Source organism: Oncorhynchus kisutch, linkage group LG14 (assembly GCF_002021735.2).
Source record: "Oncorhynchus kisutch isolate 150728-3 linkage group LG14, Okis_V2, whole genome shotgun sequence".
Classification (NCBI taxonomy): Eukaryota; Metazoa; Chordata; class Actinopteri; order Salmoniformes; family Salmonidae; genus Oncorhynchus; species Oncorhynchus kisutch.
The window spans coordinates 72398740-72424293 of NC_034187.2; the positions used below are offsets into that span (position 1 = coordinate 72398740).

Genomic DNA, 25554 nt, shown 5'->3' on the forward strand with positions numbered 1-25554 from the left:
TGTTTCTCACAAATGTAGCAGGTTGTGAACCCTGCAACAACGTTTCCACGCCGAGAATGAGAACGGTAAATTACTGTAATTAGTACATGCATTAACAGAAATTAATGTAACCAAATGACAGGGATTGACTGTTTTACAAACAGTCGGCTACCACATGGGCATTCATAAAAGTGCATTGTGGGCCGACACTGTATAGCCTAGGCTACTTTTCAAGGCGGCATATCGGCCAGGACTGAGCATGATGAGTGTTGATTAGTCTGTAAATTAAGAAAATATTTTTTATCAAATTATACCATGCCAGGTTGGCGAGGAATTGACACAACAGTAGCGCATTATAGGCCTGAGAGTCAGAACAAACTTGTTGAATAATTGAGTCAGACACATCCAACTTAAAAAAAAAAAGAAAACCAATTAATTGATATACTACCAAGCAATGAAAACATGCATTGTATAAAAGAAAGTCCAAACATAAAAACATTCTTTACTGACGTGCCACAGCCTATAGCGCTCATTGATGCTTTTAAAAGGTTTATGGTTGCTACTCCGAGAAAGTGCTGGAATTAAAGTAGCTTCCAACAGAATTTAACTGTACAGGCTTTTAACTGTGGATTATAAATTCCACCCCTTTTTCCATCCCAAAACCTTTGTGTTTTACGGACAGTAAATGGACATTTGCTAATGGGTTCAAACCGTCTCATATTGTGGGCTTTAAAACCATTAGTGTGATAATGTATGTTTTGTCATGTACTGAAGACCCGCCAGACAGACGGACGGACAGGGTTCGTGTTCAGACTTGTGAAAAAGCATGGTTAGGGTACTTAATGACCGTTTTACCAGGGCCAGACTCATCTCCCCCCCCTCTCCCCTCTCCCCCCTTTCTCCCCCTTTCCAGTGTGCGTTGGTGTGCAACAACAAAAAAGCAGTGCTATTTGAATTAGCGACAGACTGCTGTGTGTGATCAGCGAGGTTGCACGTACCAGCAGATGAAACTGGTGGTACTACCATCAATCGATAAGCCACGGACATAGATAATGGCCTGTCATTATATAATTAGGCTATCCCCTGTGGGTGGGGGCGTCAGCATGCATTCTCACTGTTTTTCGCTCTCTTTAATACCCTATCTGTCATTGTCTCTCACTCTCTCATCCTCTTTCTTTCTCTCACTCATTCCCTCATCTCTTTCTCTCTTTCTTATTCAGAAGCTATCCTACCGATCCTTGACTTTGGCGATGTCATTTACAAAATAGCCCCCAGCACTCTACTCAGCAAACTGGATGTAGTCTATCACAGTGCCATCCGTTTTGTCACCAAAACCCCATATACTACCCTCCACTGCGACCTGTATGCTCTCATTGGCTGGAACTCGCTTCATATTCGTCGCCAAACCCATTGTTTCCAGGTCATCTACAAGTCTTTGCTAGGTAAAGCCCCGCCTTATCTCAGCTCACTGGTCACCATAGCAACACCCACCCGTAGCATGCCCTCCAGCAGGTATATTTCACTGGTCATCCCCAAAGCCAACACTTCCTTTAGCTGCCTTTCCTTCCAGTTCTCTGCTGCCAATGACTGTAACGAATTGCGAAAATCTCTGAAGATGGAGTCTTATCTCCTTCTCTAACTTTAAGCATCAGCTGTCGGAGCAGCTTACTGGTCACTGTACCTGTACACAGCCAATCTGTAAATAGCCCATCCAACTACCTCATCCCCATAGTATTACTTACCCTCTTGCTCTTTTGCACCCCAGTATCTCTACTTGCACATCATCATCTGCACATCAATCACTCCAGTATTAATGCAAATTGTAATTATTTTCACCTCTAGGGCCTACTTATTGCCTACCTCCCTACTCTTCTACATTTGCACACACTGTACATAGATTCTATTTTTAAAATATTTTTCTTTTCTGTTATTGACTGTGTTTGTTTATGTGTAACTCTGTTGTTTTTCACACTGCTTTGCTTCATCTTGGCCATGTCGCAGTTGTAAATGAGAACTTGTTCTCAACTGGCTTACCTGGTTAAATAAAGGTGGAAAAAAATATCCCCCTCCTTTTCTTATTCCCTCTCTTTCTTATTCTCCCCCTCTTTCTTATTCCACCTCCCTTTCTTTCTTAATCCCCTGCTTTCTTAATCCCCTTCTCTCTTTCTTATTCCCCTTCTCTCTTTCTTATTCCCCTTCTCTCTTTCTTATTCCCCTTCTCTCTTTCTTATTCCCCTTCTCTCTTTCTTATTCCCCTTCTCTCTTTCTTATTCCCCTTCTCTCTTTCTTATTCCCCTTCTCTCTTTCTTATTCCCCCCTCTCTCTTTCTTATTCCCCCCTCTCTCTTTCTTATTCCCCCCCTCTCTTTCTTATTCCCCCCTCTCTCTTTCTTATTCCCCCCTCTCTCTTTCTTATTCCCCTTCTCTCTTTCTTATTCCCCTTCTCTCTTTCTTATTCCCCCCTCTCTCTTTCTTATTCCCCTTCTCTCTCTTTCTTATTCTCCCCCTCTTTCTTATTCCACCTCCCTTTCTTATTCCCCCTCTTTCTTTCTTATTCCCTCTTTCTTTCTTATTCCACTTCCCTTTCTCTTTTTTATTCTCCCTCTCTCTGATGCTTGCCTCTATGCCAGTCAACGATTTACAGAGCTCTCTTCCTCCTCTTCTAGTTACTGACTGGTGTGGCCAGTCTCTCATTTTATCAGCCTTCAACTAGCCATATCTGTTCAGCCAGATATCTGCTTCTCTGTCCTGCTCTGTGAGGGATTCACTCTCTGCCAGCTCATGGAAGCCACCTTCCCCAGTCTTTATCATGCCCCCTCTCCCTCCTCCTCTCCTCCTCATTAATTATCCTCCATTGTTGAGTTGTGTGTGGCAGTGCTTCCGCTAGGAAGATTTGGCACCAGACAAGTGACCGGGAAGATTGCAATTTATCGGACATTTGACCGGTCATCCATATGAATTGGGTGCGTCATCAATAATATTGCCATCAATAAACAAGGGATAATGAGCCACATTTACATGTCCTTTAAAAACAGCCTATAACCAATTACATCGAAACACAAGGATAGTGTTTTTTATTGCATATGCAAAACTTTAGCCAATTCATTGGTTTTTACTTTCCTGAAACAATACTTGTCCATGGTTCAGCTGTTGTGGAATTGAGCACTAAATGCATCAGGGTGTTGAATGCATGGGCCTATAGGCTTAAGAGTCCACTGTATGATGTGATTTGAAAATACGTCTAAAGGAAAAAGCTAATGCCTAACCCGGGGAGCGGGGGAGAGCGATGCCGGCATCAAACAAAACACGTGTTTGCATATTTAAAGAACTGGTTTGGATGAATAAATAGGTCTACAATAATAATGATATACAAGAATAATAATTATAAAACAAATGATTTATAAATCGCCCGCCCCCCCCCCAGAAAAAAAAAGTTCCAAAATTGCATCCCACCCGAATAACGAGTTGCAGAGTAGCCTACATTTGTCACCGACCGGCTCGATTCGATCTTATGTAGCAAAATTTGAAACTTTTTTTTTTTTTTTTTTACATTGGATAAAAACAGAAAATTGTATATCATACACAACAGTTGAGGAACAATGGGGAAAGTAATTCTGCTTTGAAATTTGATAAACTTGTAAACCCAATTAAAAAAAAAATGTCCCTTCAATGTTTTGGTACACCTACTGGAGAGCTCTTCTTTATCTACACTCATTCAGCATCATTCACACCCTCTTAAGCCTTAACCCCACTCATCTCCTTAAGGATTCACATGTCTTTAAGAAAAAGTATAAACACAAAAACGACAGGTTGCATGACATCAGTAGCCTGGTGGTCCAAAATAGCATAACTGGTGTATTTTAACAGCAATAAACCCATCCGTTTAAACATGTATTTACTATATGTCAATCTAGCAAACCAGGCAACTAAAAGCTACTTTCTCAACAATGTTTTGGTTCATTTCTTGCTCGTTAGCTGGCTAGCCAGTTCAAATAATGACCATGTCATATAGCTGACAACGTCTTTAGCTAATTTGTTTTCATTATTACAGGAAAATAAACTCACAACAAAATTATTATTTACAAGTTAATGCAAGCTAATTACATAAAGTAACTTATGGTTGTGAGTGTGACGAAATAAAAGCAGGGCATTCTGGAACTTGGACACTCTCGTTGGCCTAACGTTATATCCTAATTTGACTTTGGTGCAGGTTCTTCACATTACCGTCTCTAGTAAACACACACTATATCAAATCAGATTAAAGTTTATTTGTCACATGAAAAGGATACAGAAGGTGTAAACTGTACAGTGAAATGGTTACTTGCATAGTGAAGTCTTGTTTAGACATGTAGCTAGCTAGCTAAACAATTAACCATAATTCCAATTTATAACATTATTAAGTATTAAGTATAGCAGTATTAATCTGCAGGTAGCTAAGGCTAACCAACGAGGTTCAACGAGATTACGTCTATACAAATCATACACGTAATGTTAGCTAGCGAGCCATCCAGCTAACTTTAGCTAGCTAGCTAACAGTACGCTTTAACTTGCAATGAAATTGACTTGATAACAAGATTAGACGTGTATAATATCTGAAAATCTAGCTAGCTAGAATATTTTACCCGTATACATGGATGAAGGCTTCTCCCTCTCGGTTGCCCTTAGTTTGAAGATGTCATCCGGAAACAGGTGTTTTATCGACACTCTGCATATTTGCAATCAAACACCTGAATGTTCTCCTTCTCCTTAGCTATCATACTCTGCTTCCACTGGACATTTCACAGATTTCAAAACTCGGTCCTCCAGAAAGTGGAGAGCATTAGCAATTCCTTGTGATATCTTAAAAAAAAAGAAAGGCATCCCTTGGCATGTTCAGTCCATCCATTATCTCAGCCAATCATGGCAAACAGGAAGGTTCCTGTCTTTTTCTGTGGAATAACCAACTAGGCTTGTAAATGGCATACAAGTTTGTTATTAAGGCACATGAAAGTTCACATGTTCCCAAAGGCATTTCTGCCAAAAACCAAATTTTCATTGAAATTAATATGTTCAAATGCCTCTCCTGTGAAGTAGTGACGCATGACATACTCCTAGTATTATGAAACAAGTCACATTTGGCCGTGCCAACATTATCACCTTTGCCCAGTATAATAATAAAGCTTGTCCATTAGCAGGACATTCCTGTTGTAGGCTTTTCACCATAGGCATACTTTAACTTTAATTTTACTTCAATGGAAAAAGGTTTCCATTTTTGCAATCAACAGTAGCCCAAGGTCTCTCTCTCCGCTGCAGCATTCACATAAGGCAGCGTGCAAGGAGTTAGTGGTTCTGAAGCACAAAATCAGGATGTGTGATATGCAGCCCCGGAAAATTTGGCAGGCCACAATTTAATTTGTCAGCATTTAATTTATTTAATCGGCCGAAAGCTGGCAATTACCGGCTAACGGAAACCCTGGTGTGGTGTGTGTGTGTGTGTGTGTGTGTGTGTGTGTTCGGGAGGTATTTATTTGAAATGCAGAGCCCCTTCAGTTCACACAGTCATCCTGATTGGTGGGCAGGCTCAGACTGGAGAGTTGCCTCTCTTCTTCTTAAGTAGTTAAGAGCAATTTCCTCCCTCCTTCCCCTCCTTCCTTTTCACCCCTCAGTGGAGGGATATGATTGAGAGAAGCCCCTGGATGTGCGAGCAGGATTTATCCAGGCTAGAGCTGAGGGGATTTAAGTGTCAGAAAGTAAGGGGTCAGGGAACCAACCTTTCTCTTCCCTCTCTGACCCCTTCTAAGGCTGTCCGTAGGAGAGTATTCATCTCACTGACCGACCCCCACTGCCAATCTTCAAACACAACTGATATCCCGAAGGACAACAGAAAGAGAGCGAGAGGTTCAGTCATCTACATACTCTGAGGGAGTGGCGGGGTCACTGTTGTCACTGCATGTATTTCTAAGATGCTATAGTTAGGGCATCCGACATGGTATATAACAGAGTTCCTCATACTAACGTCTACTCTTAATAAAGGGGAATGACGATGAAACTGAATCTATGGCATTGGATGATGTAGGACTGAGAACATGTTGAAAGAGGATGGTGTGTGTAGCTGAGAAAAGTTTCTGAAAGCCAATTATCCCACTCCCTTTGATATCCTAGATAGTTTTACTCTAACATGTTGTAGGGGTCAGAGGGTTAGCGGTACTCTAACATGTTGTAGGGGTCAGAGGGTTAGCGGTACTCTAACATGTTGTAGGGGTCAGAGGGTTAGCAGTACTCTAACATGTTGTAGGGCTCAGAGGGTTAGCGGTACTCTAACATGTTGTAGGGGTCAGAGGGTTAGCGGTACTCTAGCATGTTGTAGGGTTCAGAGGGTTAGCGGTACTCTAACATGTTGTAGGGGTCAGAGGGTTAGCTGTACTCTAACATGTTGTAGGGGTCAGAGGGTTAGCAGTACTCTAACATGTTGTAGGGCTCAGAGGGTTAGTAGTACTCTAACATGTTGTAGGGCTCAGAGGGTTAGCAGTACTCTAACATGTTGTAGGGGTCAGAGGGTTAGCGGTACTCTAACATGTTGTAGGGGTCAGAGGGTTAGCGGTACTCTAACATGTTGTAGGGGTCAGAGGGTTAGCGGTACTCTAACATGTTGTAGGGGTCAGAGGGTTAGCGGTACTCTAACATGTTGTAGGCGTCAGAGAGAGGGAGCAGCTCCCCTTTTTGTCTATTGATTATAGCCATCCATGTCAGATGGCATTTTCCCATCATCCCCTGACCTGCAGAAGACCACGAAATGGAAAGCCTGTGTGTGACCGCCTGGACAGTAAAGTCGTCTATTCTGTGTCCCAAATGACACTCTGTTCCCTATATAGTGCACTACTTTTAACCTGGGCACTCTGAAGAGTTGTAATGTTATTTGCTATCAGCCCTGGTGAAACGTTGTGCACTATAAAGATAATGGGTGTCTATTTGGGATACATCCTATCAACTCTAATCCTGACCAGCTAGATCCCAGCTTTCCCTGGGGATGTATTTGTTTCTGGGGACACTTATTTTGGTGTACTACAGGTTAGGGCCTGGAGATCAGGAGTGCAGCAGGGATCAATATAGATTAGAGATGCTCCAGAGCTCAGGGGAGCTGCTCTCCTCCACTCCCCCCACGGGGGTTCTGTCTTCCTGCCTGCGCCGCCGCCTAATGAGCGCAAATGTTTCTGGGTTTGGATGGCTGCCAGCTCAAAACACCACTGCAGATTCTCCCTCCACCCCTCTCTTAGCCACAGCTCTCTGGAGAGAATCTAAGAGTTCCCATTTAAATGAGCTTCTGAAAAATTATACTGTTCATGAAAGTCTAATTTCACCTTTTTCCTGACTACCTCCCAAGGCTGGTACCAACTGATTTAAATGTTTCATTTTCCAGAGTTGAGGACGAGGCATTAGCGGGGATGGACTTTGATGAGCTGGCAATCTGCAGTGTCAACCACCTTACCCCTGTCCCCTTGCCCTGGTCGTTCAGTCCGTTCAACTGTAGAATCAATTTAATAAAAACGGGACATCCCAAGGCTTTGAGGTCACAGGGCCAGACTGTCTGACCTTTGATCCCTGAGAGTCCTTCCTGAACCAACCCTGACCTCTCCTACTACACTATATATACAAAAGTATGTCGACACCCCTTCAAATGAGAGGATTTGGCTATTTCAGCCACACCCGTTGCTGACAGGTGTATACAATGGAGCACCCAGCAATGCAATCTCCATAGACAAACATTGGCAGTAGAATGGCCCGTACTGAAGAGCACAGTGACTTTCAATGTGGCACCCCCATAGGATGCCACCTTTCCAACAAGTCAGTTCGTAAAATTTTTGCCCTGCTAGAGCAGCCCCGGTCAACTGTAAGTGCTGTTATTGTGAAGTGGAAACATCTAGGAGCAACAACGGCTCAGCCGCAAACTGGTAGGCCACACAAGCTCACAGAACGGGACCGCCAAGTGTCGAAACGAGTAGCACGTAAACATTGTCTGTCCTTGGTTGCAACACTCACTACCGAGTTCCAAAACGACTCTGGAAGCAACGTCAGCACAAGAACTGTTTGTCGGGAGCTTCATGAAATGGGTTTCTGTGGCTGAGCAGCCGCACACAAGCCTAAGATCACCATGCGCAATGCCAAGCGTCGGCTGGAGTGGTGTAAAGCTCACCAACATTGAACTCTGGAGCAGTGGAACACGTTCTTTGGCGTGATGAATCACACTTCACCATGTCATATACAAAAAATGATCTCCTTCCTCGACGGGGATCGGTCAACTTGACTCTTTTTGGCTTCGGCCCACCATCTAAACAAACTTTAATCTTTTGACCCTCGCTATTGCGGCCCAGTTGATTGGATGGAGGCATGCTCCCTCTTCTGTCTGCTGTAGTCTACGATCTGCTCCTTAGTTTTTGGGATATTGAGGGAGAGGTTATTTTTCTGGCACCACTCTGCCTGGGCTCTAACCTCCTCACCTGTAGGCTGTCTCATTGTTGGCCGACCGCTGTCGCGTCGTCAACAAACTTAACTTGATGATTGAGTTGACACATGACGTGCCAAAGCTGTTTCACACAAACGCATCACGATGACCTTGTCATGTAATGGAACATAACATGTCACTTCTCCAGCAGACAGTCATCTGTGTTCTGGCATTTGCAGCCGTGACACAGACATCTCCATTTGTCAGATTCAACGGACACATTTCAGAGCTCGAATATATTCTTTCATTCCCTCAAACTCAACTCTGGACCTCGAAGCCAGTTCCACTGCTTTTTTTTGTCATTGTTCCCCTCTAATCAGGGACTGATTTTAAACCTGGGACACCAGGTGGGTGCAAGTAGAACAGAATACCAGCAGGCTCCGGACCTCATAGGGTCAGAGTTGAATACACCTGCTTTAGTTCATATCCTAAGCAGCCTTCCAAGGATGTTGACAGGAAGGCTGCAGATGCCAGAACACAGACAACACATTGACATTGCCTCCATTTGAATGCTTGTCATCTTCTATGCTGTCCATAGTATAGCCGTCTGAACTACCACGCTTTCCCATGTCAAATAGTCCCTTGTTCTGAGAAAGGTCAGAGAATATAGAACCTACACATCCAGATATGTATATCTGGGTAATTGCTTTCTCTATTTTTCATCTTCTAATGTCAGATGGGGACGAAGCCCTCCAATCAGATTCTTAAGATCCGGACACAATGGACTACTGAGGTGCTGGATACCCTAGTTTGGGTTGACAGGACACAATGGATGACAGTCACAGGTTTATGGTCTAGTTACATTCTAGTGGCTTAAGCCTGGACGGTTAACTAGACAGACAAAAGGACTGCCAGTTCAGACTGTCTCACTCTGCTCTCCTAATAGCATTGTTGGACTGTTATTTGGGAAGCGAGAGTTATGTGGTTGATGTGTTAGTGGCATTGGGGAACGGAGTCTCTCATCTTGTCAATGAGTTCATTATGCATATGAGGAGAATTAAAAACACTCCTGAGTCTCTCTCTCTCTCTCTCCCCCTCCCTCCCTGCCTGCCTGCCTCCCTTTTGCTTCGCGCTCCATGTTAAGATACTCTTCAATTACAGTATTCTCACTGACATCCTTGCCTTCTGTGGGTCCTTCCAGCCCACCATAGGCGCCAACAGCCTGCCTGTGTCCCCTTCTGTTACGCTTTTCCCACAGCTCCTCTCCAATATATTACCAATGTTAATTGAAAAAGGGCCCTTCCCCCTTTCATGCCCACAGCGCCTGACGAGGTAGAGGGATTTAGTTGAGTTTCTTTCTTCTCCTTTTTAATGCATTCCGTCTGATCATTAAAGTGGGGCAGCACACAGCAGGGGGTTGGTGCGTTCCTCCCTAGTCCCTACTCCCCCCTGTCAGTAGAGGTTTACTCAGAGAGAGAAGCAGTACACTTCATGTTAATTAGCCCTCTCAGTGAGAGAGATAACATGTGAGAGACTGGATAAAACCATAGGAACAGAAATACTAGAATGGACTAAACATTGACTTGAATTGGAATGTCCATTCTAGTCATTTCTAATTCTATGATGAAAACAGCTGTACAGGGTCTCCTCTGCTTGCCCTGTCTCTGACACTACCATGGCTGAAGTCTCTGCCTACCCTGTCTCTGCCACTACCATGGCTGAAGTCTCTGCCTGCCCTGTCTCTGCCACTACCATGGCTGAAGTCTCTGCCTGCCCTGTCTCTGACACTACCATGGCTGAAGTCTCTGCCTGCCCTGTCTCTGACACTACCATGGCTGAAGTCTCTGCCTGCCCTGTCTCTGACACTACCATGGCTGAAGTCTCTGCCTGCCCTGTCTCTGACACTACCATGGCTGAAGTCTCTGCCTGCCCTGTCTCTGACACTACCATGGCTGAAGTCTCTGCCTGCCCTGTCTCTGACACTACCATGGCTGAAGTCTCTGCCTGCCCTGTCTCTGACACTACCATGGCTGAAGTCTCTGCCTGCCCTGTCTCTGACACTACCATGGTTGAAGTCTCTGCCTGCCCGGTCTCTGCCACTACCATGGCTGAAGTCTCTGCCTGCCCTGTCTCTGACACTACCATGGTTGAAGTCTCTGCCTGCCCGGTCTCTGACACTACCATGGCTGAAGTCTCTGCCTGCCCTGTCTCTGCCTGTCCGGTCTCTGACACTACCATGGCTGAAGTCTCTGCCTGCCCTGTCTCTGCCTGCCCGGTCTCTGACACTACCATGGCTGAAGTCTCTGCCTGCCCGGTCTCTGCCACTACCATGGCTGAAGTCTCTGCCTGCCCTGTCTCTGACACTACCATGGTTGAAGTCTCTGCCTGCCCGGTCTCTGACACTACCATGGCTGAAGTCTCTGCCTGCCCTGTCTCTGCCTGCCCGGTCTCTGACACTACCATGGCTGAAGTCTCTGCCTGCCCTGTCTCTGACACTACCATGGCTGAAGTCTCTGCCTGCCCTGTCTCTGACACTACCATGGTTGAAGTCTCTGCCTGCCCGGTCTCTGCCACTACCATGGCTGAAGTCTCTGCCTGCCCTGTCTCTGACACTACCATGGTTGAAGTCTCTGCCTGCCCGGTCTCTGCCACTACCATGGCTGAAGTCTCTGCCACTACCATGGCTGAAGTCTCTGCCACTACCATGGCTGAAGTCTCTGCCTGCCCTGTATCTGACACTACCATGGCTGAAGTCTCTGCCTCTGCCACTACCATGGCTGAAGTCCCTGCCTGCCCTGTCTCTGACACTACTGTGGCTGAAGTATCTGCCTGCCCTGTCTCTGACACTACTGTGGCTGAAGTCTCTGCCAGGGTACAGTCTCGACTGTACCCTGTTCAAAGGCACTTAAATATTTTGTCTTGCACACATACAGAATCTGTGTCTCAAGGCTTGAAAATCCTTCTTTAACCCTTCTCCTTCATCCACACGGAGCGCCAAGTCTGGGACCAAAAGGTTCCTGAACAGCTTCTACCGCAAAGCCATAAGACACTGAACAGTTAATTAAATGGCTACCTGGACTTTCTGCTTTTCACCGCCTACCTACAGTTGAAGTCGGAAGTTTACATACACCTTAGCCGAATACATTTAAACTCAGTTTTTCACAATTCCTGACATTTAATCCAAGTAAAAATGCCCTGTCTTAGGTCATTTAGGATCACCACTTTATTTTAACAATGTTAAATGTCAGAATAATATTAGTGATTTATTTCAGCTTTTATTTCTTTCATCACATTCCTAGTGGGTCACACGTTTACATACACTCAATTAGTATTTGGTAGCATTGCCTTAAACAATTTAAACTTAGGTCAAACATTTCGTGTAGCCTTCCACAAGCTTCCCACAATAAATTGGGTGTATTTTGGCCCATTCCTCCTGACAGAGCTGGTGTAACTGAGTCAGGTTTGCAGGCCTCCTTGCTTGCACACGCTTTTTCAGTTCTGCCCACAAATTTTCTATGGGACTGAGGTCAGGCTTTGTGATGGCCACTGTGGCTTTGTGATGGCCACTCCAATACCTTGACTTTGTTGTCCTTAATCCATTTTGCCACAACTTTGGCAGTATGCTTGGAGTCATTGTCCATTTGGAAGACCCATTTGCGACCAAGCTTTAACTTCCTGACTGATGTCTTGAGATGTTGCTTCAATTTAGCCACATCATTTTCCTTCCTTGTGAAGCCATCTATTTTGTGAAGTGCGCCAGTCCCTCCTGCAGCAATGCACCCCCACAACATGATGCTCCCACCCCCGTGCTTCACGGTTGAGATGGTGTTCTTCGGCTTGCAAGCCTCCCTCTTCTTCCAAAACTATAGTTTGTTAACATGAAATATGTGGAGTGGTTGAAAAACAAGTTTTAATGACAACCTAAGTGTATGTAAACTTCCGACTTCAAATGTACTTGTACATACCTCAATCAATCACCCCAGTACACTGACTCGGTACTCGTAGTCCTACCAGTAGTCCTTGTATATAGCCTTTATATAGCCTGTATATAGCCTGTATATAGCCTGTATATAGCCTGTATATAGCCTGTATATAGCCTGTATATAGCCTTGCTGTTTTATTGTGTTACTATTTTATTTGTATCTATTTGTTAATTTTCATACTTTTAACTGCATTGTTGGGAAAGTGCTCGTAAGTAAGCATTTCACTGTACAGTCTGCACTTGTTGTATTCGGCGCGTGTGACAAATAACATTTGATTTGTTTGAAGTGGATTTAACAGGTAACCTCAATAAGGGACCATAGCTTTCACCCGGATTCACCTGGTCAGTCTATGTCATAGAAAGAGCGGGTGTTCATAATGTTTTGTACACTGTGTGCAGTAGATTCAGTTTGTTCTTTGATGTTGCCAACACTGTCCTCTAATCAACTAACACTTTGAAACAACTGCAAGACAGCACCCTATAAAGACTAGATCCAGCATTTAGCACAATGTTCTTTGTATCAGAAATGGCAAATCGAACTGAGAAAGTTAAGCACTTTGAGTACAGACACACGCAGTTGTTCAAGGTGTTGCCTTTCACTAGGGAAATGATAATGGGTTAGGAAACGCCATTTGTGAAATACCGTGTTGCTTTGTACAAAACGGACAATGGCTTTTTTTTTTCCTGTCTCTGAGTGTTAGAGTATGGTGACGACGGGTTTCTGCAGGTCAGGATGAGTGATACCTTCGAGTTCTAGGTCACTGATGGAGGCCAAGTGAAACCTTGTCTCGTGTCTAGGTGATCAGCAGGGAACTGACCTAACAATGTCCTTTCATTCACAGTGAGTTGAATTCCAAGCTACAAGACACTCTGGAGCAAATAGAGGTACGGAGGAGCTTTTTTCCCTTGTTTGTTCTTTTTCTTTTGAAAACAGAGGAAATCCACTCTACCTTTCAGTGTTCCGCTTTCATTAAGACCGTTGAGAACCAGAGGATGGCTAGAGACGGGGATTGAACCATGGTCTCCGGTGCATGGTAGCCACACATAGGTTTACTAACTATTTCTATTGGTTAAGAACACTGCGATTTATCATACACCTCAAAGGTTGTTTGATACTGAACATATTAAATATAAACATCACCTTCCCTGTAATTGTTTAAATGCCTACAGTTAAACGAGAGACTTGGTGTTTTATCTTGACATTGACAGTTTTCTGTTTTTCCTGCTACATATTAACATATTTAAAAAGCCATTCCCACATCCACGCTTAGGGAGGTTCATTACCTGGATGCCATGTGAATGTGTGACACACCACCACAGAAAGCGGTGTCTTGGTCTCTAAACTGATCCACTGTGTGGCTCTGGAGGTCGAATGGTGGATGGCGGGTGCTGCTGGAGAGATGTAATTGGGAGGCAGCCAGTCTGGCGTGAAGCCCTTCCTGCTAGCTTCGGTGAATCTGCAACACGTTTTCTCATCATGCTCTTTAATCCTGCTTTCTCTACCAAAAAGCGCATGTGTCTATGGAAATGCAATGCAGAAATCTGAATGAAGCAATTTGTATGTTCATTTGCATACACATTCATAATTAAAGTATTTGGTAGGAAAGAAATGATCAAATCTACAGTATTTTCATATAAAATTTATAACATTTGTAGAATGTACTGTACTTTGCTTTCTCAAATAAAATGTCCATAGTGTGATCACTTCGAAGCACAATTTCTATGCTTTCCATTCTTAGCCAGAACCACAGTAACTCCATCTTCTGCTGTAAACAAAATGTTGTCTAATTCGACACCGTCCCTGCCACCCTGTTTAAAAACAAAAAAATTGTGGTATCCAATTGTCTCATCGCTGCAACTCCCATACGGACTCAGGAGAGGAGAAGGTCGAGAGCCGTGCGTCCTCTGAAACACAACCCAACCAAGCTGCACTGCTTCTTGACACAATGCCCACTTAATCCGGAAACCAGCCGCACCAATGTGTCGGAGGAAACATTGGAAACACCGTACACCTGGCGACCGTGTCAGCGTGCACTGCGCCCGGGCCCGCCACAGGAGTCGCTAGTGCCCAGTAGGACAAGGACATCCCTGCCGGCCAAACCTTCCCTTAACCCGCACGACGCTGGGCTATTTGTGTACCGCTCCATGGGTCTCCTGGTTTCCGACAGAGCCTGGACTCAAACCCAGTATCTCTAGTGGCACAGCTAGCACTGCGATGCAGTCCCTTAGGCTGCGTCACTCGGGAGGCCCCCTGCCACTGTATTTCTCTCGCAGCAGCTCTGTTTAATGTTAATGGTGGCGCTCCTTTGACCTTGGGGAGGCTGAGTGTGTATCTCTCGTCCCCTCCAGCAACCTGGCTCTCCCTTGCTCTCTCTGACTGACATGTAGTCTGTGTCCCAAATGGAACCCAATTCCCTACGGAGTGCACTACTTTTGGCCAGAGCCCTATATAGTAGTGCACTAAATAGTGAATAGTGTGCCATTTGGCACTCAGACTTTAAAGACAGCAGCCTCAGCCCTCCATTATGGAAGCTGTTTCGCTTGGCCCAAGGAGTTGATTCATGACCATATCCCTCCTCCATCCCCTCATTCCCCTCTACCCACCCAACAGGAGCAGCTGGATGTGGCCTTGTCTAAAACCTGCAAGCACTTTGATGTCTCCCACTACACAAGAGTTCAGCTGGCGTACACGCTCCTGGAAAAGACCCAGGTGAGAGACCTCTAGCAACAGATCTCTGCTCTGTCGGCTTCCTTCCTGATCCTTTTGTCATCCATTCCCCCCTTTTTCTCCCTCTTCCTTCTGTATATCGTTCTTGATCTCTCTTTCTGTCTTTCTCTCTACCTACCTGTCTGACCTTACGTCTCTCCCTCTGATGTGGTGAGATGATTCATTCCTGGGTTGATGCCCGTTTTGGTATCCCCTTTCCTCCCCCTTCCCTCTGTTGTGCTCCCTGTTTCTCCCTCCATCTCTCTCCTCCTCTCTCCCCACTGTGTTGATCACAGGTGATGATTCATACCAGTCTTGTGTTTTTTTACACCGTCTTCTCCCCCCAATACTTCCTACAAATCACAGATCTGTCACAGGTAAAGCTTTTCCACCACACACATGAGATGGGGAAAGATCCCCCTTTTCCATGGGATTGATTTTGGGATGACGGAAGCACACAATCGCGTAGACAGTTTGCGACAAGCTGTCACCATCACAAAGATTGATTGTATTGCTTTGTTCAGGGGACTGTCAGGGGTAAGAACTGCCACCAAAAAAAACAACCCTGGAGATATGGCAGTGTATTGTGGTGTCAAATGATGTCTGTCGGCCTCCGTGTCCATCTGTCGCTGGAGAGTGAGAGAGAGAGCGAGCTTTGTGTATATGTGTTTTTTTGTGGATGCTTGTTTTTCTGTGTTGTGTGCGTGTGCTCGTGTGTGTGAACTTTCATTAAAGAGTGGGTGTCTGTATTTTTACACGTGTGTGTCAGTGTAACTCTGTACTGAGATGGATGGTGTGTGAGGGCTGAGATGAGTCAGCTGTTATCAACTGTCAGTCTCTTGCACACACACACTCACACCACACTTCACTGTGAAAATGAGCCAGACATCACCAGAAAAGCTTCCACCACTTCCTTCCAGGCAAATTCATCACTTTTACTCACTAAGGGTGAGGCTCACAGAGATGTGTGTCTGTGTGAGTGAAGACAAGCACTGCAGATCTCTGAGTATTCCTGCCTGAAACTCTGGCAAAGTATCCGGTTTGTCGAACAAATCTATGTCTAGGCAGGTAGCCTAGTGATTGAGTGTTGGGCCAGAAACCTAAAGGTCGCTGGTTCAAATCCGCAAGCCGACTAGGTGAAACATCTGTTGATGTGCCCTTGAGCAAGACACTTAACCCCAATTGCTCCTGTAAGTCGCTCTGGGTAAGAGCATCTGCCAAATTACTAAAATGTTATGCAAATGTCTCAACTTTTCAGCACAGTGCACTTTTAGTGTAGTGGTAAATGATAGGTGTTAGAGAAGACATAAGCTTTGTTCGAATACCCTTACTAACATACTGTATACCACATACTTGATGAGTATGTACTATTAGTTAATTTTAGTATACTGTAAACGAACGGTGTCCTTTCAGTTGAGTGCACTAGCGCGTACCGGAAGTTGATGCTGTTGTTATGCAACTTCTTGTTAGCATAACAAATGACAAGTTTAGACATCTTACAACTTCCTTAACAATGTCCACTGAGAACGCACAATGATTCTACCACTTAGCTAAGCTAAGAATACGCACAATGATTCTAACACTTAGCTAAGCTAAGAATGACATAAATGATCAAGTCATTAAACGTTGGGTAGTTAGATAAAATATAGCTAGTTAATGTACTGGCAATACTGGCAATACTGACAATGTTAGGTAGCTAGCTAACATACCGGTACATACAAGCAACTGCTGTAATGATATGCTATGCGGTTTGTAAGGATAGCGTAGGTAATATATTGTCAGCCAACATAACGTGTAACATACCTACGGACTCCGGCTGCATATTTTCCATTTTCTTCAAATCTGAAAATGTTATGAAGCCACGCCCATTTTTGGAATATATGCATTATGGGCCTTAAAAGCACAGAAATATTGTCCACTTCTTGTATACTTCGTAGTTTGACGAATGTAGTACGACATCCGGGAACTTTTCGCATACTAACTATATCCATACTATGACCAATAAGCATACTACATACTCAATTTACGTCACAAAAAATTGTTCTCAAATTTGCTTTATTAAAATCCCCAGCTACAGTAAATGCAGCCTCAGGATATATTGTTTCCAGTTTGCATATAGACCAGTGATGTTCCTTGGTGGTCGTCTTGGTGTCTGCTTGAGGGGGAATGTACACATCTGTGACTATAACGAGAGTTCTCTTGGTAGGTAAAATGGCCTGCATTTGATTGTAAGGAATTCTAAGTTGGGTGGACTTGCGTTACTGTCTGTTGTTATGATTACACCATAAGTCGTTAATGATGAAGCATACACCTCCGCCCTTCCTCTTCCCAGAGAGGTGTTTATCTCTGTCGGTGCGATGCATGGAGAAGCCCGGAGGCTGAACCAATCCCAACAATTTATCTCGAGAGAGCCATGTTTCTGTGTAACTAACATTCTCTGTTTCAATCTATGATGTCTCACTGGAAGGCAACCCTTGCTCGAATTTTGTCAAAATCTGTTCTCACTACTAACGCACAGCAAGCGGTAGCATGTACATATTACCTCAATTACCTCGACACCGATGCCCCATGTATTTTGCCTCGCTATTGTTATTTACTGCTGCTCTTTAATTATTTGTTATTCTTATCTCTTATTTTTTGGGGGTATTTTCTTAACTGCATTGTTGGTTAAGGGCTTGTAAGTAAGCATTTCACTGTAAGGTCTACCTACACCTGTTGTATTTGGCGCATGTGACATTTCATTTGAAAAACCTGTTATTAGTAGCGCAAGTCGCAGCTCAAATGGCTCTTGTAGCACTTCATTTAGAAATGACCTCGCAACTCAAGTAGGCCATTGGCAATGGCTGCATATTAACTGCAATTTCTGTAATCAGAGATTTTTTCCCCCAACTGTTAATGTTGATGTCGTGCGGCGCACTTTATATCCATCGCAAATCATTTGAAAGATGCATATTCCCACTTACTAACGTAACAGCACTGTTGCGTTAAGTAGGTCTCTTTGTAAAAAATTATCCGTTTATGATGATTATTGGAACCTGTTAGTGGTAGTTTTGTGGTAACTGCACTGTGGTTTGAATTGTGTAGAGGGATCTTTTCTTAACGTTAATGATTGAATTGTTAGGCCATGGACCAGCTCCACATGCACTACACCTAGACCATCCGTAACATCGCCATGTCATGATGTATCCGCCCAACATAATAATGTTTCGCTGTGTCTCCTTTCTCTATAGACGGCCAATGACATCTCCAACTGCACTTCAAACAGGTCTTACGACGCTATCCGTCCCGCGTAATAATTTGGGCCCCTGTGTCTCCTCTCTCTATAGACGGCCATGGACCAGCTCCACATGCACTTCACCCAGGCCATCCACAACACTGTGTTCCAGGTGGTTCTGGGATACGTGGAGCTCTGTGCCGGCAACGCCGACACCAAGTTTCAGAAGATGCAGTACAAGGACCTCTGCACGGTAAGGATGCTAGCGAGCTACCTTCTGTGTCTGCTTAGCAAGGCCAACCGTGACCTTACCTAGGGTTTGTGTCTTAGCAAGGCCAACCGTGACCTTACCTAGGGTTTGTGTCTTCTTAGCAAGGCCAACCGTGACCTTACCTAGGGTTTGTGTCTTCTTAGCATGGCCATAAAGGAGAGCTGCACACTCTAGGAGCTCATATGCAAAAATGTAATGTCCAACGTTTCGACAGCCAAGCTGTCTTCATCAGGATATAATCAAACACTGCGGGATGACTCATTTATATAGTGTCTAATGACACAGGTCACAAGATTATTGTGACTATGCCATTGTAATTGTTTGTAAGCCTGTGTAGTCTAAAAGGAATTTATGATCGTATGCTATCCATTTGTTGTTTGTATGCTGTCCTTCGTATGCCATTTTAATATTTGATAATTAACCAATGATATTAGGCCACACTTGGCCTAATGTCATTTGACACTATATAAACGAGGTTGGCTGTCGAAACGTTGGACATTACATTTTTGCATCTGAGCTCCTAGAGTGTGCGGCTCTCCTTTCATTTTCAAATGTTCCACTCCGGTAGCCAGCACCTCGACTAATAGGTGTGCCTTTCTTTTTCTTCTAGATTCTTAGCATGGCCAACCTAGGGTTTAAGTGTTATGTTTTGTGTAGGGCCAGGAGTTTTTGATCACCATGTGTCTACCTGGCCAGGCTATGATTGGGGCCAGCGTTTGTCCTGGTCTTGTCCCATTAACACAAAGAAAGGATATCCTTGTTTGACGTTCAGGGGATCAGGAATAAAACGTCTGTCTCTATTATGTAGGTGACCATTAATACTGTATCTTTAATGAGCCATCTGTCTGGTACAATGTCTGGTAAAGTTAAAAAAAGATGGCTTTAATCTGTGGTAGAGTACAGACTTGGAGAAGATCTTATAAGCTTGGCTCGATGCCCACTGAGGAATGACTATATATTGTGTTGTTTATTAAAGCGCTTAAAGGATTAGGCCACACCGGTAGAAATCCCTGCTACTCCGTTAACTTGATAAACACTCAGACAGACACACGACTCCCTGAACGCTCATATTGTTCTCTCGCCAAGCAGAAAATGCCCTTCTGTCTTCACGAGAGATGGCACTTATCACTCTATCCTCCTGAATGAGATGGAGAGAGAGATGAAGAGAATGAGACTTTCATTTTCTCAGTCCGGGAAGAGGCATTTTCAATCGTAGACCTTTTTCTATGAGATAATTCATCTTATTTAAGTGGACGACGAATGGGCTCTTTTGAAAAGTAGCTCCTGAGTGGTGGTGGTGGTGCTTTTATTGGGCCAAACGCTCCCTCACTCTCTCTGCCCAGACCCAGAGCCTTGGTCGTATCCAGACCCCGCAAATCACATTTGCATGCTAATATAAAGCGCATGCAATCAGCAGGGCCATGCATCACAATCCTACAGTGAGTTGTCTTCTCTTCCTGAGCCTTTTATGACCTGGCTGCTGACACATTTGTGTGGGGGAATCAAACAGAAGAGAAGATGTGCTCAATGGAAGCTGATGTTGTCACTCCCCTCAATTGAAGCTAATGATGTCACTCCCCTCAATGGAAGCTAATGATGTCACTCCCCTCAATTGAAGCTAATGATGTCACTCCCCTCAATGGAAGCTAATGATGTCACTCTCCTCAATGGAAGCTAATGATGTCACTCTCCTCAATGGAAGCTGATGTTGTCACTCCCCTCAATGGAAGCTAATGATGTCACTCCCCTCAATGGAAGCTGATGATGTCACTCCCCTCAATGGAAGCTGATGATGTCACTCCCCTCAATGGAAGCTGATGTTGTCACTCCCCTCAATGGAAGCTGATGTTGTCACTCCCCTCAATGGAAGCTAATGTCACTCCCCTCAATGGAAGCTGATGATGTCACTCCCCTCAATGGAAGCTGATGATGTCACTCCCCTCAATGGAAGCTGATGCTGTCACTCCCCTCAATGGAAGCTGATGCTGTCACTCCCCTCAATGGAAGCGGACGCTGGTACTCCCCACTGTCGTTTTTTAAATACCTTGGCCACTAGATGGCATAGAAGCAGCTGTGGTTTGTATGAGAACTGGGACTCCTATGGGGAGAAGCACCATAAATGTGGGTTAGAGGCAAAGTCAAGGCAGGTTGAAGGCCTAGGGCATTTATTAATGGTGTTTCTGAGGAAAGAAATATCTAAATATCATTCCCTCCCATGCCAGAAACCTCCTTCTGGTTCAATGTTCTTTAAAACTATCTATCTTCTAATCTACAAGGAGTACAAGTTACACTGCATAGTTTAAGTTTGTCTCACTAAGACAAGTATGGAAACAAATCTTCTAGATGAGTCTCCTAAGTAGAAATAACTTTTCCTCCTCCTGGGTTCTTAATGACTTAGCAGAATAATTTGGTAAACTGTTATGCCCTGTGGAATCTGTAATGTTTTGCAATTCAGGCTAGGAAGGGAGAGAAGGATTCTGGGTAGGAAGGGAGAGAAGGATTCTGGGTAGGAAGGGAGAGAAGGATTCTGGGTAGGAAGGGAGAGAATGATTCCGAGAAGGAAAGGAGAAGGATTCCGGGAAGGGAGAGGGGGAGTCGGGGAAGGGAGAGGGGGAGCCTGGGAAGGAAGGGAGAGGGGGAGCCTGGGAAGGAAGGGAGAGGGGGAGCCTGGGAAGGAAGGGAGAGGGGGAGCCTGGAAGGAAGGGAGAGGGGGAGCCTGGGAAGGAAGGGAGAGGGGGAGCCTGGGAAGGAAGGGAGAGGGGAGCCTGGGAAGGAAGGGAGAGGGGGAGCCTGGGAAGGAAGGGAGAGGGGGAGCCTGGAAGGAAGGGAGAGGGGGAGCCTGGGAAGGAAGGGAGAGGGTGAGCCTGGGAAGGAAGGGAGAGGGGGAGCCTGGGAAGGAAGGGAGAGGGGGAGCCTGGGAAGGAAGGGAGAGGGGGGGCCTGGGAAGGAAGGGAGAGGGGGAGCCGGGGAAGGAAGGAAGGGAGAGGGGGATCCGGGGGAAGGGAGAGAGGGGGAGCCTGGGAAGGAAGGGAGAGGGGGAGCCTGGGAAGGAAGGGAGAGGGGGAGCCTGGGAAGGGAGGGAGAGGGGAGCCTGGGAAGGGAGGGAGAGGGGGAGCCTGGGAAGGGAGGGAGAGGGGGAGCCTGGGAAGGGAGGGAGAGGGGGAGCCTGGGAAGGGAGGGAGAGGGGGAGCCTGGGAAGGAAGGAAGGGAGAGGGGGAGCCGGGGAAGGAAGGAAGGAAGGGAGAGTGGGAGCCGGGGAAGGAAGGAAGGGAGAGGGGGAGCCGGGGAAGGAAGGAAGGAGAGGGGAGCCGGGGAAGGAAGGAAGGGAGAGGGGGAGCCGGGGAAGGAAGGAAGGGAGAGGGGGCGCCTGGGTAGGAAGGGAGAGGGGGAGCCTGGGTAGGAAGGGAGAGGGGGAGCCTGGGTAGGAAGGGTGAGGGGGATCCGGGGAAGGAAGGGAGAGGGGGAGCCGGGGAAGGAAGGGAGAGGGGGAGCCTGGGAAGGGAGAGGGGGAGCCGGGGAAGGAAGGGAGAGGGGGAGCCGGGGAAGGAAGGGAGAGGGGGAGCCTGGGTAGGAAGGGAGAGGGGGAGCCGGGAGAGGGGGAGCCGGGGAAGGAAGGGAGAGGGGGAGCCTGGGTAGGAAGGGAGAGGGGGAGCCTGGGTAGGAAGGGAGAGGGGGAGCCGGGGAAGGAAGGGAGAGAATGATTCCGAGAAGGAAGGGAGAGGGGGAGCCTGGGAAGGGAGAGGGGAGCCGGGGAAGGAAGGGAGAGGGGGAGCCTGGGAAGGAAGGGAGAGGGGGAGCCGGGAGAGGGGGAGCCGGGGAAGGAAGGGAGTAGGGATTCATTAACGGAGTCCAAGTCACAACCTTGGAACAGGCTGCTGAGGCATTGAGCTGGGGTGTTTTGACAGCAAGACGTGTATGTTTCACATAGTGGTCATTGGCATTGTCATGTCTCCAATGCTCTTATGAACCATAAGATATGAACGAACCAGAAAGGGCCATGCCTCTCACCTATAAATGTCACTCTATGTCCCCAATTTGCCTGTCTAGCAGTGACTCGCCAGTTTAGTCTGAAGTTGGATGCACAGAGTAGCACAGTATGCTTATTATGGGCGATTTCTCAGACGCGACGACTTGTCCTCCCCAACTTTGGATTGATGGTATGTGTCATGTTAGCATTTGGCTGCGTGATGGATTGGATGGAGAGGAACAGTGTGCGCAAGCTAGCCTCGTGTATGTTTATCACTGAATCTCGAACCTGATGAAGATGAAGCTCGCAGACAGGCTGTGCCTCTGACACATGAAGCCAGATAGGGTGTTTTCACTCTCTCCATCGCTCCACATTCAGTGACTGGAAACAGGTTTTAAGGAAGATATAATCTTTGTTTAACTTTGGCAGCAGTTCCACTGCTTTAAAAGAAAATGGAAAAGACTGTCCGTAGTAGATACAGTTGAAGTAGAAGTAGAAGTAGTAGATACAGTTGAAGTAGAAGTAGTAGATACAGATACACTTAGGTTGGAGTCATTAACTTGTTTTTCAACCACTCCACAATTTCTTGTTAACAAACTATATTTTTGGCTAGTTGGTTAGGACATCTACTTTGTGCATGACACAAGTAATTTTTCCAACAATTGTTTACAGACAGATTATTTCACTTATAATTCACTGTATCACAATTCCAGTGGGTCAGAAGTTTACATACACAAAGCTGACTGCCTTTAAACAGCTTGGAAAATTCCAGAAGATTATGTTATGGCTTTAGAAGCTTCTGATAGGCTAATTGACATAATTTGAGTCAATTGGAGGTGTACCTGTGGATTTATTTCAAGGGCTTGACATCATGGGGACAAACAATTGTAGACCTCCACAAGTCTGGTTCATCCTTGGGAGAAATGTCCAAATGCCTGAAGGTGAATGAAGGTACCTGAAGGCCCCATGTTCATCTGTACAAACAATTGTACGCAAGTATAAACACCATGGGACCACGTAGCCGTCATACCGCTCAGGAAGGAGACGCGTTCCGTCTCCTAGAGACTTTGGTACTTTGGTGCAAAAAGTGCAAATCAATCTCAGAACAACAGCAAAGGACTTTGTGATGATGCTGGAGTAAACTGGTACAATAGTATCTATATCCACAGTAAAACGAGTCCTATATCGACATAACCTGAAAGGCCGCTCAGCAAGGAGAAGCCACTGCTCCAAAACCACCATAAAAAAGACAGAAATGTCCTCTGGTCTGATGAAACAAAAATATAACTGTTTGGCCATAATGACCATTATTTATGTTTGAAGGAAAAAGGGGGAGGCTTGCATGCCGAAGAACATCATCCCAACCATGAAGCACAGGGGTGGCAGCATCATGTTGTGGGGGTGGCAGCATCATGTTGTGGGGGTGGCAGCATCATGTTGTGGGGTGTCAGCATCATGTTGTGGGGGTGCTTTGCTGCAGGAGGGACTTGTGCACTTCACAAAATAGATGGCATCATGAGGCAGGAACATTATGTAGATATATTGAAGCAACATCTCAAGACATCAGTCAATTAAGTTAAAGCTTGGTCGCAAATGGGTCTTCCAAATGGACAATGACCCCAAGCATACTTCCAAAGTTGCTTAAAACCTCTTTATCATGAAGTCACCCAGGTGTCCCACACAAGTAGCCCAAATGTACCCAAGTGGCCAAATTGGTGAAGGTATACATTTTGAAACAAATAACTACATACAAAATACCAAAATGGTATTCTAACACACCCTGCCCCCCCCCCCAAAATTGAGAAAAATAAATGCTGAAAAAAATTGGGAGAAAAAAATTATTATTGATAAACTAAAAATATATATATAAACATTTACAAAATAACATGGGTAACTATTTACACACTTTCAATATTTGGAAGACCCTCAGTCCTCTATCAGATCAAATCAATTTATATAGCCCCAGCCTAAAACCCCAAACAGCAAGCAATGCAGGTGTAGAAGCACGGTGGCTACGAAAAACTCCCTAGAAAGGAAAAAACCTTGGAAGAAACCTAGAAAGGAACCAGGCTTTGAGGGGTGGCCAGTCCTCTTCTGGCTGTGCCGGGTGGAGATCACAGTGGTTGTAGAGGGTGCAACAGGACAGCACCTCGAGTAAAAATGCACAGTTTAGGGTTCCATAACCGCAGGCAGAACAGTTGAAACTGGAGCAGCAGCACGGCCGGGTGGACTGGGGACAGCAAGGAGTCATCAGGTTGTCCTGAAGCATGGTCCAAGGGCTCAGGTCTGGAACAGCAGCACGGCCAGGTGGACTGGGGACAGCAAGGAGTCATCAGGTTGTCCTGAAGCATGGTCCAAGGGCTCAGGTCTGGAACAGCAGCACGGCCAGGTGGACTGGGGACAGCAAGGAGTCATCAGGTTGTCCTGAAGCATGGTCCAAGGGCTCAGGTCTGGAACAGCAGCACGGCCAGGTGGACTGGGGACAGCAAGGAGTCATCAGGTTGTCCTGAAGCATGGTCCAAGGGCTCAGGTCTGGAGCAGCAGCACGGCCGGGTGGACTGGGGACAGCAAGGAGTCATCAGGTTGTCCTGAAGCATGGTCCAAGGGCTCAGGTCTGGAACAGCAGCACGGCCAGGTGGACTGGGGACAGTAAGGAGTCATCAGGTTGTCCTGAAGCATGGTCCAAGGGCTCAGGTCTGGAGCAGCAGCACGGCCGGGTGGACTGGGGACAGCAAGGAGTCATCAGGTTGTCCTGAAGCATGGTCCAAGGGCTCAGGTCTGGAGCAGCAGCATGGCCAGGTGGACTGGGGACAGCAAGGAGTCATCAGGTTGTCCTGAAGCATGGTCCAAGGGCTCAGGTCTGGAGCAGCAGCACGGCCAGGTGGACTGGGGACAGCAAGGAGTCATCATGGCAGGTTGTCCTGAAGCATGGTCCAAGGGCTCAGGTCCTCAGAGAGAAAGAAGGAGAGAAAGAGAGAGCAGAATTAAATTCACACAAGACACCGGATAAGACAGG

General features: G+C 45.9%; 1 protein-coding gene across 1 annotated transcript in view; it reads left to right on the forward strand.

Moving 5' to 3' along the window:
- The window catches only part of vps50 (VPS50 subunit of EARP/GARPII complex), a 202050-nt gene that overhangs the window by 44960 nt on the left and 131536 nt on the right, over window positions 1-25554 (forward strand). Inside the window, exons 10-12 of the mRNA XM_031788900.1 lie at window positions 13222-13264; window positions 14991-15089; window positions 18413-18553. Of these exons, the coding sequence (XP_031644760.1) occupies window positions 13222-13264; window positions 14991-15089; window positions 18413-18553 (283 nt within the window). The remainder of the gene's footprint in view (window positions 1-13221; window positions 13265-14990; window positions 15090-18412; window positions 18554-25554) is intronic.